General features: G+C 39.2%; 3 protein-coding genes across 4 annotated transcripts; 1 reads left to right on the top strand and 2 right to left on the bottom strand.

The window, feature by feature from the left end:
• Nucleotides 1–6,784, bottom strand: cdr2a (cerebellar degeneration-related protein 2a). The gene is made up of 7 exons (XM_082529431.1): nucleotides 6,582–6,784; nucleotides 4,390–4,502; nucleotides 3,472–3,620; nucleotides 3,155–3,331; nucleotides 1,595–1,909; nucleotides 1,158–1,434; nucleotides 1–1,021 (listed from the first exon to the last, which is right to left on the bottom strand). The coding sequence occupies exons 1-7, from the start codon at nucleotides 6,658–6,660 to the stop codon at nucleotides 746–748; spliced, it is 1,386 nt and encodes a 461-aa protein (XP_082385557.1). The 5' UTR covers nucleotides 6,661–6,784; the 3' UTR covers nucleotides 1–745.
• Nucleotides 6,785–6,810: 26 nt separating this feature from the next.
• On the top strand, nucleotides 6,811–14,510 carry mfsd13al (major facilitator superfamily domain containing 13a-like). 2 transcript variants are annotated; one of them, XM_082529430.1, is made up of 8 exons: nucleotides 6,811–7,627; nucleotides 8,967–9,281; nucleotides 9,365–9,793; nucleotides 10,316–10,470; nucleotides 10,577–10,660; nucleotides 11,151–11,294; nucleotides 12,546–12,671; nucleotides 14,422–14,510. In XM_082529430.1, the coding sequence occupies exons 1-8, from the start codon at nucleotides 7,460–7,462 to the stop codon at nucleotides 14,429–14,431; spliced, it is 1,431 nt and encodes a 476-aa protein (XP_082385556.1). In that variant the 5' UTR covers nucleotides 6,811–7,459; the 3' UTR covers nucleotides 14,432–14,510. The 2 variants fall into 2 exon arrangements, with proteins under 2 accessions (XP_082385556.1, XP_082385555.1); XM_082529429.1 differs by lacking the exon at nucleotides 14,422–14,510 and having other exon boundaries at nucleotides 12,546–13,187.
• LOC309704342 (uncharacterized protein) lies at nucleotides 13,302–16,724 on the bottom strand. Its single transcript, XM_082529432.1, has 6 exons — nucleotides 15,993–16,724; nucleotides 15,589–15,885; nucleotides 15,415–15,512; nucleotides 15,266–15,313; nucleotides 14,946–15,056; nucleotides 13,302–14,816 (listed from the first exon to the last, which is right to left on the bottom strand). The coding sequence occupies exons 1-6, from the start codon at nucleotides 16,075–16,077 to the stop codon at nucleotides 14,763–14,765; spliced, it is 693 nt and encodes a 230-aa protein (XP_082385558.1). The 5' UTR covers nucleotides 16,078–16,724; the 3' UTR covers nucleotides 13,302–14,762.
• Nucleotides 16,725–16,925: the final 201 nt, after the last annotated feature.

Here is a 16,925-nt window from a genome sequence, read left to right as displayed (position 1 = left end):
TTTTATTTTTTTTATGCTTTGTTTAATTTTGTGTTTCCACCATAGAAGAAGCACCGCATTGTACATGAAGTTTCACTTTGATTAAATTTTCTCAGAAAAATAAATAAACATTTAATCATCTCTAATCTTTTGTTATTAAATAAATAAAACTGAACTCAGTCATGAAAAGTGCAGAGCCTTTCTGTGTCTTTCTGGTGTTAACACACTCGTTTTCCAGTGTCCACTTACTGTACGTTTTGCTCTTAGTGTGCCACCGAACCACCACTGGTGAGCCAACTAATGCCAACTTCAAAAAACCTACTTACACTAACAATTAAACTCCTTAGACTTCCAATATTACAACAGTCCAACTTCTCAGTTTACACAACTCTGACTCAACCGCCATCTTATCAAACACTGTAACACAGCGTAACACCCTTACATGTGCCTCTCTCTTCCAAACACCAAAGGGCCCAGTGGTCACGGGGCAGCCATTACAAAAAAGAAAAAACTGAATACTATTGCAGGCGGACGTAATACTTTTGGATTTAAGTCAGTCTGCATGTGAAAATGTGCTTTTTGTTCATTGATCCAACTATAAATATTTCTCACAACAAATATAATACATCTAGCTACTTTTTGCCACTTAATTTTTGATAAGGACGCAACAGGCATGTCTAAGACTTTGAGGGCCTGAAAGCATTTACAGCACCTGCACCCTCTGAACAGTGTAACAGAGAGCAAGTCATATTGAGATGAATAACATTCAGTTGGAGGATTCATCGTCCCTGACCGGTTGTTCGTTTCCGCTGAGGTCCTCTTTGGTCTTTTGGATGCAGGTGAAGATCTCCTTGAAGAGAGCCTTGTACTCCGGCTGCTGGCCGTCTTCAAGAAGCACGGACAGATCAGACAGAGCTGCAGAGCTGGACAGGCGGCGGCGGGAGCGGCCGCTGGCAAAGGGACTGCTGGATGTCTGGACAGCTTTGTGGCTGAGCTCGTCTGAGGCTTGCTGGCATCGCTGTAACAGCTCATCGTATTTCACCTGGAAAACAAACATATTTTAGGGAAATCTTTCTTCAGCTTTCAAACAGAACAAAAAAAAACAAAAAACTTTTGCATCAAACATTCTGACATAGAAGATATTTTTTTAGGAATGCTCTGTGCCACAGATACACCACCTGCAGTGCGCTGTACTGTGCATCCACCTCATTGAGCAGAGAGATGCCCCTCTTTTTCACAGCCTCGGCTCGACGTATACATAGCTGCTCGTGACTACGGAGAATTTCATCTGGGTTTGTTGCCTTCAACACGCTGTCACTGTTGCACCTCTGTCGGCCGTATCTGCTCTGCTCCTCGACAGTTTCAGTCTTCTCCTCTGGCTTGCTTTGCTCTGGGCAGGGCTTGTCCTCCGAGGCAAAGAATACGGTGTCAGGCACCAGCAGCTCGTCAGGTTTCCTGACAAGGGTGAGAGTGAAGGGGAACACGCGCATTTAAAAAATATAAAATAATAAAATTACACACTTTGGCTGAATGTCAACAGCAATATCAGAAATAGAGCTAAAATAATTTCACAGTTTGAATCTTCTCCATGCATAACATCATCATCATCATCAACCTTTTGGTGCAGTCGGCGCGCCACAGAAGCTGCAGCTGTTCTACTTCGGCCTCCAGCTCCTTTTGTCTGGCCTGGTAGCCTGACAGCTGGACCAGCTGCTGTTCCAGGGTGCTGTTTTCCCTTGCTGTCAACTCCATCTCCCGCTCTGCAGCCTCCCTGCGGCTCCGCTCAGCAGCTATCTGGCTTTGAAGCGTTTGGATGGAGCGCTGGAGAGCAGCGTTCTCCTCCTCTGGGTCTGGTTGCTTTTTTCGGTCTTGAAACGAGCCATAAGGTGACCAGAGTCCATCCACAAGGTGACTGCCATTGGCTTGATACCTTAGGCAGTGATTAAAGAGCTTATTAGAGCATCACTTTGAGAGAACAAGTAACAAAAGCGATACTGAGGTGAGTTGTTGAGAATATCCTGAAGTGATAAGTGCTGCCAGCGTTACTGAAATATTCTTTGAACTGGATCTAACATGGTTGGACTCAGACACTAACAAACTCTCTTACAATGTGAGAATGAAATGTTTATCATGGTGAAAGTGATTTTTCATTCTTCTTAAAAAGGTCCAATTTGATAGTGTAGGAAATTATAAAATATTGAAAAGACAATAATAAAAAAAAAAAACAAAAACAAAACTTCATAATGCAAAGTAGATATTGTCATATTAATTTAATTAAACATTAGGACAGGTCTGAGTCATTTTTGCTTCTAAGGTTTTTAATTTAACGTCCTTTTACAACAAAGACATTTTATGACCTTACATTTCTCAACAAAATTTAATACCCAAAGACTAAGAATCTGCAGAACTCCCGTTACTATTTTGACTTTTTCAATAAAACTGTCCTCAAAATCTAGTTCAGAGAAGCTCTGAGTTGAATTACTACCATACACTTCGAGCACTTAAGCTTTATTAGCAGCAGAGAGTAAATTTCCCTGTCCTCTTGGCAGAGGTTACTTGGGTCTCTAAGCAGTCTGAGAAGAATCTTTATTGTAATTTTTAATGCATTAATATTACATAATTCTTTTCAATGTCATTTAAAGTCCACTACACCTAAACCATTAAATAAATTTCTAGACAGATCGTTCAAAATTTTTAAAGGCGACAGTTCTACAAAATACACCAAATAAGTGACGTGAGATGCAGCAGCCGCATAAGTAAACAGTGACAATGGGGGAGGATTAGCTTCCCTCCCTCATGGATTATAGCTAAAGTAAGCTCTCTGGGTGACCTGAAGATGTCAAGTCAGCATACGTGACATGAGACAGCAGCGTACTGAAGGTACCACAGCATGAGAAAACGGACCCCAGCTCTCAGTGTTGAGATGCTTTCAGCTTCCCTTTTCTTCTTTGCTTTCATGTCAAGGAAGAAAGACGCTGAATCATATTTCTTGGTGTTGCCAGATAATTTGAGGCCATGTTTCATTGATGCTTTTTCCAAGAGTACCGAGACAACTCACTGTCTTTAATCCACAATGCTAGGTACAGTTTACCACACCATTTCCTCTGTGAAAACAGTTCCTCTAAAGATGAGCTATTAGCATTGTGTTGCTAAATGTGGATGATGAAAATAGTACCTGTCATGGTGCAAGTCATACAGCTCTTTAAGACAGGACACGCTCTGTGCTCCAAGGCTGCGCCTCTGCTCTGCCAGCTCTCTCTTATTTCGCTCTGCTTCTGCAGTCTTTAGTTCCCCGACTTGGGCCTGCAGGTCCTCCATGAGGGTCTGAAGCGCTTCGATGGTCTCAGTTAAACTGAAGGAAAACAAAAACAAAAAAAACCAAACACCCGACAACATGTTAATGTGGTATATTTTTTATTGGAAGCTGACTGGGTGGATAATTATTTAAAACACAATTTGAAAGGGTAATTCACAAATAACTGGTAGACTGACTTTTGGATCTTGTGTTGGGCCATGCGGTTGTCCTGCACCAGCCTCTGATTGCCTTGCTCCAGATCCCTGGCTGCCGTGTCTAGCTGCTCATACACTTTGGCATGCTGGTCATTCATCTGACGCAGCAGCTCCACTTGCTTGGTTAAGTACTGGTATAGAAGAGAGGGAAAATAATAATAATAATAATTTCAAGTTGGAGTAGCACCACTCCTTAAATTTTTCCATGTCCCAACTTAAAATCAAGCAAGCATTTCTCCAGACCTTTTGTAGTTTCGTGAAACAAAAGCACACCTCTGAGACTGGAAAGGCGGGTAGCCAGTACAATGTGGGTCAAAGAGATGTATTGGGATTACCAAAACAACCTCCAGAAATCCTTACACCGAAGACGTAAACAAATTAAGGCTCTTATGTGTGCTGACCTTCTAAGTGCCGTGTCCTCCAACTCAGATCATCAGCAGTTTACGCATGCGCTGTCTTAGAACTAAAATATGAGTCTCTCTGCTATTGGATGTTTATTATTTTTAGAATACAAAAACAAAATTTTATTGACTCTAACACAAAATCAAAACCAGGAACAGTGTCCAAGTAAAACAGTGGTATTCTGTTACTGGAAAACCAGTGAAAGTCTTCAAATAATTAGGTAGACAAATGATCTGCTCCTTGCCAAAGGCTTATTAGATCAGACTGGGTAGGATTAGCTTTTACTCCAACCTATTTTCAGCTGTGCCAATTTCACAATGACTTTCCAGTCGGACAGCTTTTCACATGTCTCAGCATGGACTTTTCTCAATGAGCGACCTCTAATCATGGACTCATTCACGTAAAAATCAACCAGAATCTGCATACACTGACAGACAAATTCTGGAGCACATATTGAGCCTTAAAAACTCAGATTAGTTCCTTCCTAAAATTTATCACCTCGATTTCCTGCAGCTGCTCCTGGTTGGTGGAGTACATCTGCTGCAGGGCCTGCTCCAAGTCATGGTTTCTGTCGAGGAGGGTTTTCCCCAGCTCTGCTGCCAAATGAAGATCTGTACAAAAAAAAAAAAAAAAGAAAAAAAGAAGAAAAAAAAAAAGGAGTCAAGTAAAACACGCAAACACAAGTTTCGGGATGGACTCAGTGCCCGAATACAGACAGCTGAAAGAATTAGGCAAGTGTGTAAGCGTAGCCTTGCACCAGTGCCACCCACAACAACAACTCATTGTCCCTCACCGAGGAATCTAAGGCATGCCTTGTGACCCCTTTCCCCTACTAAATTCTCATGAGTACTGGATCTTGGCCAGCCATGTGAAGCTGGTCTTTTGTGGGACTACTAAGTACAGGGAATAAAAATGCAATTAAACCAAGCCAAGATAAACTTTAAATGTCACTAACAGAGATGGCAAAATTAACACATTTTTCATTCAAGAAGGACAGGAAATTGTGTTTGAAAAGGGCCTGGCAGAAGCTGAAGTACTGATGCAACCTCTTTACTTACGTAAAAGCAAAAAAAGCACAGAGGCTGAAGTGTACTCAAAGTATAAATTTAAAAAGTAGCTACTCAAAGGACATTTATCCTTTCCATTTTTGTGCAACGCTCATGTACTTTTGACACGTTTTTGTGTTCACTGCACACGTTTTACATACATACTTTTATTTCTACATCTTCTAGGTTAAGCGTGTGCAATCAGAACTAACAGTGCGTACACCAGCAGGATTATAAAGTAACGTTTTGTGGGGAACAAACGTAAAATAAACAAGTGAACTACCTAATAATCTTAAATCCTACTCTGAAGCCCATAAAGTTGGTGGAGGAGATGAAGTGGCATACATTTCTTCCTAAATCTCTTCGTGTAAATGCTAAGCATTTTTGTTGTTATCCATGCCCACTGAGGAATGCTACAGGAAGTCATTCTTCCCGCCTGCTGCCAGTGAAGGCAGCAAATTTTTCCTACAAGTTCATCTATTCAATCATGATACTAAATGATTAACAATTCTCAGTTAGTAGTTGTTGTTTTTTTTTTAGCCCTGGGATAGACTGGAGACCTGTCCAGGGTGTGCCTCTGCCCTGTGCAACCCCTGAAATTGAACAAGCATAAGAGACTGGACAGATGGATGGATGTGATAAAATATACTTGTAAGATGGGCAGCATGATTTTCCTCATCCTAAAAGGAAAATCTACTTTATTTTAGGATATAAATTACAAATAAACTTTAATTGGTTGGTCAGTCATCTATTTTCAACTATCTGGCCATTTCACATCACTAAATTATAACCTAACTCTGGTTGCATTCATATAACAATGCAAACAATGTAAACAACACATTCACAGATCAGCCACACCACACACATAATTATGTTCAGTGTCACAGCTTCCTCTTCCTTACTCCTTCTTATTCACAGTGATATTGGTTAGATGATCTGTGTGGCTCGCTTAGAAGCACAGACAGGGGTCATGTTAGTCTGAAAACAATAAACACAGAGGTGACAGCCTCAGGAAATCCTGGCTGTGTAGGAGACCTCATGTGGATTGCATGCCTATTGTGGGTCTGTGCCACAAGGACTTCAATTTCAATTTAATCTGTGAGCTCTTATTTAGGGGCTTTTCTCACTGTTTTTCCTAAGGCTCTTACAACTAACATTAGTGATAACACTTCAGCTAATAGTAAAATTATTTCAAGTATATTTTTGAACAAACCTAAAACTAGTGTTTTAGGTTTTAGGTTTAGTGTTAGTGTTGGTCAATTTGAAGTGATCAACAAGCATGAGGAGGCCCTGATGCAGAAGTTTATTGAGACATCCTCATGGCTGTGAGTCAGTTTTACAATGAGTTGTGTTTACATTACTAATACCTATTCTGGATGTGTTAAATATTACCTCTACCAACTAATTTAACACTTAACCTAGCATAAAAATAGCATAACTAAATAAAAACTCAACGTTAATAAGCAAACTCACTCTGGAGACTAACTGAAACTTAACTAAAAAAATAGCTACAATAGGCAGACAGTAGCAGTAACGCTCATTAATTTACTCATTTAAAATAAAACATAAAACTGGAGTAACACAACCTGCCCACACAGACACAGTCAGAGTTAGGGTGCGACCTCAGGGCTGAGCGGCTCTTACCATGTTCGAGCTCTTGCTGGTTGTACCAAGACTCTCCATTCTTCTCAAATTCTTCCTCCAAAATCATGTCGGTTAGCATTTTCAAACCGAGGGGTGACCCAAAACTCCACCCGACAGAAGCCCCACACACTCGAGTTTGACGGCTAGAAGCTGACCGCAGTCCACCGCCTCGAGTGGTCAAACGTAACTCACATCGTCCCCGGTGTGTGAGAGGCTTTAAAGTCTGTTGTCTACAGCAACGTGGCAAATCACCCCAGCATCCGGCAGGAGGCAGAAAGAGCATATACGAAATTTAATCGATTAATTAAAAAACGCACTGAACACATTTTACTTGTTTTTTATCCTTATGCACAGTTAAATAAAGTTACAATAAGGAATGACAGTTAAATATTTTAAAATCAGGTTTCACTGTCGTAACGTCCCACGTTGCCTGACGGAGATTTGTATTGACGAATTACGAAGCAGTAAATATAAGGAAGGAACTTTTTATGCCCAATCAGATCGTGTTTCTTATCCTGAAGTCCCGCCCGTTGGTGACTCTAAAACAGCTTCGTTGGGGTAGATTTTATGTTTTTTACAATGCTTGGGTAAATATTTAGCAAGTGTTACTTCCTAACAAGTGTACATTCATGGGAATTAGTGAACAGGAACAATATCCGTCTCATTACCAGACTCTTTTTTTTTTTTGCCCTGTGGAATTTTGCTATTCTTACAGCAGTATCGTTAGCAATGCTAAACAGCAGTAGCGTTGTAAAACCGGTGCTGCAGGTGACAACAACTTCTCCTCGCTCCTTGCTCGTTTAAAGACACATTTAACTTGGTTAAGCTCTCGTGGGCGTGAAGGTGAAACCTGTCTCGAGCGTTTCCAGACCGGAACAATGAATGTCTTCCGACACCTGATAAACTTTGGGGTGAACCCTGCAGCGCTGGCTTATGCCATGACCACTCTGGGGTCTAGCATGATAAACAATATGTTCAGCTTCTACTATGTGAAACTCTTCCTGAATAGGTACAAGATATCCGAAGGAGCGTTTCACCAATCACAAGTGAGTATGTTGACCTGTCCTTCTTGACCAATACTCTGTGAGTTGCACAGTTGTAGAGTACAATTTAAAGAGCCGGTTGCTTAAAATAAAAAAACAACTGGCTTCTGAATTCTTCAAAGCATCAAAAAGAAAAGATTACCCATAAGAATTTCTATGGAATTTCTATCTTCATAAAATCACTTCAGTATCTGTGAAGTGATTCAGTTGCAGTCAAGAGGGCTAATATAAGCCGATGTCGATGTCTAACATGCATGCCCAGGAATGACTTCTTTTAGTAACCTAACGATTACTGATTATGATTGAATAGTAATTGTAGTTTCTCTCTACCACTATAAAAAGGATTTGCTTGATGGCACTCAGTGGAATAACAAATACCTAGAACAATGGGAAAGTCCAGAGAGCTGAGTGAATATTTAAGCAGGAAAACTGCTGATTTACACAGGATGGGAAGGTCTCTTGGAAACATTTCTAAACAAATGCAAATTCCAAGATCATCAGTTTAAACAAGTTATTCAAATGCAATTTGCAGAGGTCTAGAAGAACACCCCAACTGTCACTCTCAGATGATAGGAAATGGGTTATGATGTTCAGGAAAAGCTCGAAAACCACCAAAGCTGAAGGCTACTGTGAACTGGAAACTGCTGGAGCACCAGCGTCACCGTCCAGAGTGAAGTGAGTTTTACATCGCCATGGACTGCAAGTGTGTCAACCGAGATAGAAAGCCCCTCCCCCAAAGTCTGCATCTTCAAGTTAGACTGAAATCTGCAGCTGCTCACATGGACAAGCCAAAAAAAAAGATTTAATCCTAACCTGGTCAAACAAGGCAAAAAAATGGAGTTATTTGGACACAGTGGCAAGGAATTTTTGAGAAGTAAAGTTGAGGCTTTCAATCTTAAGAATGCTCCATCAGCTTTGGACATGGTGGTGGTAGCATTATGCTGTGAGGCAGTTTTGCGCCCAGTGGTACTGATATGTTGCACAAAATGGGTGGAATAATGAAAAAGGAGGACTAGCAGGAGTCACAAAGACAAGGATCGGCTTGGTAAAGACTTTGATATGGACCAAGGGATAGATGTGGAAAATGCAAAGAACGGCATAGGTTTTGGGCTTAACTCTTTTTTTCACAAGTTTTACAGCTTTTCCTGATGATAAAAACCTCCAACATTGTCATACATAATACAAGTTCATAAGTGATTAACCAATGGATAAACAATTAAATGGCAGTAAAGTTCCTGTGTTATTTATTTATTTTAAAGTTTACTTCTTTTTTTTTTAAAATTTCTGACAGATTTCCTTGTTGTTGTTTTTATTAACACTTTTACATGCTTCCTATCCACAGGTGGTGTACATGGTGTGGAATGCAGTTAATGACCCTCTCTTTGGTTACCTGCAAGATAACTCCAGGGTACCCTGCTGCTCTCAGCGACGTCTCTCCATCCTGTACGGCGCTCCCCTCTACTCGCTAGCTTTTCTTTTAGCCTGGTTCCCATGGCGTTCCTACGCCCCTGGCGACTGGTTGAGTGGTTTACACTTGACAGTAGCGCTGTGTGCTTTCGATGGCATGCTAACTTTTGTGCTGTTGGCACAATGTGCCTTGTTTGCAGAGATTTCCAGCCATCATCAGAACAGACTTAGACTCATAAAGTACAACCAGGTAGGCCCTTCATCCTGACGTCTATTCTCTCTATGTACCTAAGCACGTCATTCTTTTCATATCCCTTCTTATTTATTTCCCAGGTGGCTTCTCTCATTGGCTCATCCAGTGTCCTCTTCTGTGGTGTGGTTTCCAACAACATGGAAGACTTCTTGGCCTTTCAGGCATTCGCTGTGCTGATTGCTATCCTGAGCTGTGGCTGCATGCTCTACACAGGCTTCCACAGCGAGAGCCGCTTTGACAATAAAGCATCTCAATCAGATGCTCCCGCGTCTGTTGATCAGACTTCGCATCCATTGGCATGCTCCTTCTCCACGTTGAAAACGTTGACATGGCAAATCCTGACCAACAGGGACTTTCAGCTATTTGTACTAATGAACTTCTTCCAGGTGTTCATGCTGGCCTTCTTTAATAATTTTACCATGATATTTACTGAGCACCTGATTCCTCCAGATGTGCTTCCATCATTGGCAAAGAGCATCATGTATGGAGCAGCATTCATCTGTCCACAGGTATCGTCCCACAGTGTTAGTGTTTTAGTTTTTTTCCCCATAAAGATTAGAATAAATGCTTTAAAATACCACACTGATTGCTTTAGTCCATTACAGTCACAGGTCCTGAACAGTGAGGTACAAAGATCATTTTCAGTTGATATTTACTGCTGACTGCACTGATAAAGGAATTGGTAAGCTTGGAAAATTTGAAATCCGTACTCAGGTGGTGCCAGTTTTCAGTTCTCAATTTGGAACAAGGTTGAAATACAGGGGATATAGACAATGTTAAATGGACAGTTTTTGTAGTATTTTGGGCAGAAATATTTGCAATAACTACTTAAAACCATTTATTTATATTCGTTTACCACATAGTTCATAAATAGAGCTATTCGGCTGCCAACTCTCCACCTTGCTCAAATGTCAGAGGTCTAAATAAACACCTGAAAGCACCGAAAAGGAAAGGGTTTTAAAATACTTGCAGCTTTTTAATCATCTGCTTTGCCTAACCCAATGTCTTGTTCCTGACTGTCCTCATTTTAGCTTTTAGTGCTGAGCTCTCAGAGTCTGCTGCATAGGCATGGCTACTACAGGATCATCCTCTTCATCTTCTATGTGGAGGCTGGAATGGCAGCTGTCATGCTAGCAATTGGTCCTCAGCACTACTATTTCATGGCATTTTTCCTCACCATTAACATGTAAGAAGTTACTGCTGGGCTTGTTTGTCTTGATATGTAAAAAGATTTTTTTCTTTTACTATACTGCATTGATTTTATTTCTTTTCGGTTTCTATGTTTTATACAGGGTTATAATTCAGGCCTCCTTCAGTCTTTTTGGGTTGCCTTTGGCTGACATTATTGACACTGACCTGCAGAAATACAAGCGCAGGTAAGAAACACAGTCGACAGTTTGGACACCACTGTCCTTTATGTCATACCGACAAAGCCAAAATTTTAATCAGCCGAGACATTTACCTTGTGCACTATTTCTGTCAGTTATATGTAAGAAAGAACAGCTGAGTTTGATGGGAATATTATTAGTATTTATTTAGTATTTATTCAGAGATGGACCAAACTGGTGGGCCTGCAGACCAACCCTGCCATCCCCTTGACTTGTGTCACTATCATCATGACTATAAATATGAACGTCAGCACAAATGACTAATTCAGTCATTCCTCAGATTCAAATATAAACCACTTCATTAACTCTGGCTGCTACAGCATTGTTTTAAAACCTCCTGATTTTACTACATAAACTAGGAAAATATGCAACATTATTTCATTTAAGCACTCACAAATCTGTGTACTAACACGCAATGAAACAAGTTTATGATTTAATGTGTGATGATGCGTTTTCTTCTCTTCCTCGCCTCCTGTAGTTCCCCTCTCTCTTCCATGGTGTTTGGAACAAATGCACTGTTCACAAAGCCAGCTCAGTCTCTGGCTCCTATGATAGTGTTAAATATCCTGAACCACTTTGGGTATGAACAGCTGAAGGATGTCACAAAGGATTCAGATCCGAGGTACAGAGAGTTTCTTGCTACTTGTTGACTTAATGGGCCCAAATGTTTTTGGAGCTGGTTTTAAGATTATACCCATAAATCTATGACATGTGTCCTAAGTCTGTCTGTTAATACTTTATGTCATAACTTGCTGTACAGTAAGCACTAAAAACCTGAGGAAAAAATAAGAGGGCCTTAGTTGCTGCAGCTGCTGATACCCATGTTTAATGTAGTACGTTTTCCAAAGCGTTCAGTTACTATTCAGCTTTAAGCCTGGGGCCGTTTATCCCATTATAGTATAAATAACCCGTTTTTCTATTGAAATGTAGATAATCCATCCTGTATAAAACAATAGCACCATGTAACAAGAATCTAACTTTGACCAATAAACTGTAATGACACTGATGGATTTAAAGTGTGTTTTAGATTTTAAACAAATGCAGAATAAGAAGCTAATCTAAAAAGTTAAAACTGTAAAGTAGTAAAATAAACCACCAAAAATCCACCACTGTGATCCCTTATCACTTCAGATAATCTAAATAGAGGCACATTTAATTTGAAGGAGAACAACATTTTTTTCTATGGTTGCTATTTAGTTTTATTATGCAGAAAATCGACTTTATAGTCAACTGAATAAACACCAGTTTCAAGAGACAGCCTCTCTGATTTGGCCTTTTTTTTTCTAAGGTCACTGTTTATATAATTTTCTAAAATCTGAACCACTGAAACATTTGTTTTCCATCTACAATGTTTGTTTTTTTTTCTTGGGCTCTCCTACAGTGGATTTGTATGTGTCACAGTTTCAATTAATTGTTATATCTTATCGCAGGCCCTCACTTGATCCACTGCGTGAAAATAAAAATAAGCTCCCTTTAGACCACCTTTCTTCTAAGTGGCAACCCTCGTAAACATAACATTTAACCAGTGGGTGGTTAAATTGTGCTCATAGCCATGAGCATGATTGGCCATATTAGGGATAGTGTTTCTCATTGACATCGTTCAGAGCCAAGACCTTGTCATAAACTGTTTAGAGGAATCTGAAGAGTGCTTTTGGCTCACAGCGATTCCTTGCACATAAACTGACTCTTGAAATATCTTAGATCTTTATGGTTTTGTACGTCCACTGATTCCTCTTTACACCATTTAAACGAGTCACAGTCAACATGCACAGGCATGCTTTTGCAGTTTCCGTAATTAGCATTGTGACAGTCAGGATGATTCAGCTGTAAATAAATGTAACTACACCAACACTTTGTTTGTCCTTGTTTTTAGTGCCTTGGAGAGCCTCCACAGAGCCATGTTCTACTTGGTTTGCTTGGTGCCCATGTGTGTCGCTGCTCTGCAAGTCCTGGCTTGGAGGCCGTTTTCCATTCGCAACAGTCACACAGTTGACACAAAGTATATTGATGGCTAATATCAGTATTCTCGGTATTCAAAGAACCTGGCTTAATTGCCTGTAGTTGGGATCTGTAAATGAATAATTTAAAATGAGTATTTTTGTATATTTAAATGAGTGAATATATTGAAATTTTAACAGGGAACAACTGTAAATCATCAAGTACCTTAAAATCAAACAAATCAAGGGGCTTTAAATATTTGAAGTGGAAAAAAGTAAATGTTTTAAATGGCAATTTTCATCTGGGTGCAAATATATCTAGACTTTATCCCACTTACTTTGATTTAAAAGTGGTATTTTACTTCCCATTCTTAAACATTTACTGGTTGTTGGGTTGGGTGGGGCACAAATTCAGCATTATAATAGTTTGTTAGTTTATAATTAGTTTGTGAGATATATTTTTATGACAGAATCCCACCAACTGTTCAGCTACACTTATCAGGATCCTACATTATAAGGTGGATGTTCGGAAGGCCAAAAGGTTCTGAGTAAACAATGAACTTAACTAAAGGAACTTTACTCATGCAAACATTGAAGTTGGATGTTAAATTGCTGCTTTAGCAATGAGAACAAATAGTCGAGACATTCTCGATCCTTAAAGAGTCAACTGAAACACAAACTCAAGCATCTACTTGAAGAGAAGTATTTAGTTAACAGCTTCGCATCTCTGGAACAAAAAACTTGTCATGTGGTTATTTCTTGAAGACTATCATTTAAGTGTCGACTTTGATTTTTTTGATCATTTTGTACACAAAAAATATTTTGTTTCATTTTTTTTGTCTGTTTATGATGCTTTTATATATCATCTATATAATGGAGAGGGAGAGAAAGGTAAAAACACTCCATTTAGCTTTTCACAGATGCAGACGCATAAAGTGGCCACATAACATCAGAAATTATTGTCACTTAAACTCAGGTCTCACAAGCTCTGGCATCAACAGTGATGATCAATGAAAGGTATTCATCAAGAACAAAAAATTTCATTTTGCCAGTTAATGAAATGCCTTATTTTACCCGATGAAAAAGACAGTTAGTGTCACAAACCTGATGGTTAATAACCTCCATGCAGATTAAAAAAACAAAACATGATTCAAGTGGCTCGCATCACCTGTATTTGAGTTTACAGTAGAGAGAAGCCCAAACGGGGCAGTTTATGCAGACTTTGAATAAAGGCTGTAAATGGTGAAAACTAATCTAAGGATTATAATCCAGTGTATGAATGGACATTATAATGTAAAATGTATTGAGATTTAGGGGATGGGATATGCTTCACAACTGGCTCAGAATGCTAAACACTGCCTTAATGTGAATTTCTAATAAGTTTACTGTGATTTCTCTAAAGAGAAACAAGGCCCTCTCTTTTCCTATGATAACATAAGCTGTATTTGACATACAGACATGTGCTGTATCTTGTTCTATGTTTTGGTATCAGATTCTATAAATGTGTTGTTTCTAATTAAAAATGGTAAAAAAAATCTATCCGTGGTACATTTATGTTTTTGATTAGATTTTAAGAATGTTTTAAAGAAATTCTTGGTCAATAATGTAACAAACATTAAGCGCTATCAAAAAAGTGCCATGACCCCTTTAATGAGAAATGGCTTTATCATTTCATGTCAGTTCACTGCCAGTAATCGTCGTGATTAATGATTCGTGCAATAAAAGGTGTAACATTTTGCTTTTTGTAGAAGTGAAATTCAGATGTAATTCCTCTAATGTGGATCGTCTAATTATCCCCCTTTTGTGTTGCAGAAAGTCCTGAAAATAAAATCCTTGGAAAAAGTTGTTATGAGCAACAAGGAAGCTGTGGAAGCGCGGTGGAGACCAACACAACTTCGAATGCTTTGTGAGAGGCGGGTTGTGTAAGAGCCTTGACGTTTAGAGAGGAAATAGTCGCCTGGTCCACGCTGGTTTTGTAGTTTTTATGTCTCATTTCATGAGAAAAGATTAGAAGCACAAATGACTTGCATCCTTTGCAGACTTGCTTGTTTCCTCAGACTCAACAGCATCATCCAGCTGGTGTTTAATGGCTTTACAATTTCCTTTCCGTCAAGATGATGGAGGTCTGAATTCATCAATTCCTTGAATGAAGCTTAGACATTTTGATAGATGTCATCAGAAGAATGCTGCAGGTCGTTGCTCGAGGGCTGAAACGATATTAAAACTTGGTCAAAAACAGTTAAATTGAATTTTGTACAGATATCCTGCGGCAGAAGTTACACAATCTGTCTATTTGACTAAATCTAACCTCAACATGCTGCAACAACAACATTTACCTCAACTTCAGAAGAGCTTCTGCTTGCTGTTTGATTGTTTTTCTCCATGTTTCTCTTCTTGTGCATTTCTTTCAGCACGTCCTGGAACTGTACTTTTTTATTTGCGTTTTTCTATAAGGGAAAAGATGAGTAAAAATTTATTATAAAGCCCTTTTTTTGGAGGGGGGGTTAGGATTTTTTTTCTGCCTTGGTATTTACAGAGGGTTTAGTTCGTTCCTGTTCCTCTTTTTTTTTTTTTTTTTTTTTTTGCATCTGTGGGCTTTTCCCTATTTTGAAAACAATGGATTCATCAAACATGAGTTAAAACAGAAGAGAGAGACCTTGTCGTTTTTGGATGTCTTTCTGCAGATGTTCATATTGCAGCCATACTAGAACAGAAAGAGAAAGGTTAATTTCACGTGAGCACAAACTGACTTTCAGTCCGGCTTGTACAATAGATCACATTAAAATAAATGTGTCTGTGATTCACCTTCTTTAGAATGATGAGCGTCACTATAGTCAAGCTGTAGACGGCCAAGAGGACAAATGATACCAACACGATTTTTCCCATCACTGTTTTAGTATTTTCTAAAAAAAAGAAAGTGAAGGCGTCGTCTTCATTTTAATGACTGTAAAATGAGTTTTCTCTCTAAACAGTCCTTACCTCTCACTACAAGAGTTGCTCCCTCCCCTACAAACGGTGTGCAGCACCCATTCTGAGTTGCTGCGGCACAGAAGTACATCCCGCTGTCACTCGCTTTAAGTGAATTAATTTGAAAAGACGCTTCTCCTTGGTACTTTTTACTCATATGAAGCGGTAGAGAGACATTCTCTTTGAACCAGTAAAATTCTACTGAACACTTGGAAATAACTGTACAATTGAAAACAGCTTCTTCCCCTATTTTCTTCCAGATTATGTTGTTTGACTGTGATATGTTGACATGACATGTATCCTCGCCAGCTGCAATAAACAGGCAAAAGAGAATCAATATGAATCACACCCAGCCTTTTACATATATTTCCTAGAGGAATTATTTACAGACGGCAAAGATATGAAAATGATCTTACCTGTGACCAACAGGTGGGCGAGCAGGAGAGACAGCCAAAACAACCGGTCCATGTCTGCGGCTTGAAAGACACTGAATGATCTCATGATTCCTTGTATCAGCCGTTTTTTTTTAAATGGCTGACAACATGGGAAGTGGTAGACTGAACTTCCTCAAGTCTACTAGTTCCTTCTTATTTTCCTGTATTGTGCAGCTCTACAGTACAATTAATGGATTTGTATATATTCAAAGCGTTTATTGTGTTTATGGTAACATGATATTATGAACTACTGTACTACTAGTATTTACTGTTTAAAATGTAAGTACATTTAATTGATTTCACGCTCTTAAATGAAGGATTGCGAGGTTTGGTGTCGCTGGCGATGGGGAATCACAAATAGCCCCATCACCCCTTATTACCCAACATGGGCAACATTTTTGCGTGTAGACACAAATGTCAACTCATGCTGTGCACACATGATGGCGCAATCTAGGAACGGTAGAACAATAACTTTGAATTATTGAGAATGTGTAGAGATTTGGTGACAGGACTCCGGCAGTAATAATATCATGCAAGGTTATGCGGAAAGTAAATAACTCAGTGCAAGTCAATAAAGCTGAATGTGTAGTTTTGGAGAAATATGTATGAAGCAATCGTGCTCACACAAGAGAGTAAATTCTATGAATTTTGTTTTCGCTGATTTTATTTTCCCCACATTTTGTTATTTATGCATCTTCACTGCCTTGAAAGAGGATTTACCACATTCCTGACTTCTTAGCTTTTTTGCATATTTGTCACATTTCACGTTTCATAATAATCAAACACAACCTCAGTAAAAACAGAATTACGTTTTTAAATGATTCTTTTCATTTATCTATTATCCAAACCTACTCAGCCCTGCCTAAAAAATTGCCCCGCTAACCTAATTATGAGGTTGTGACCAATTTGACAGCA

Source organism: Aulonocara stuartgranti (genome assembly GCF_965226115.1).
Source record: "Aulonocara stuartgranti genome assembly, chromosome: 4".
Taxonomy (NCBI): Eukaryota; Metazoa; Chordata; class Actinopteri; order Cichliformes; family Cichlidae; genus Aulonocara; species Aulonocara stuartgranti.
This window is presented reverse-complemented; position numbering and strand designations above follow the sequence as displayed.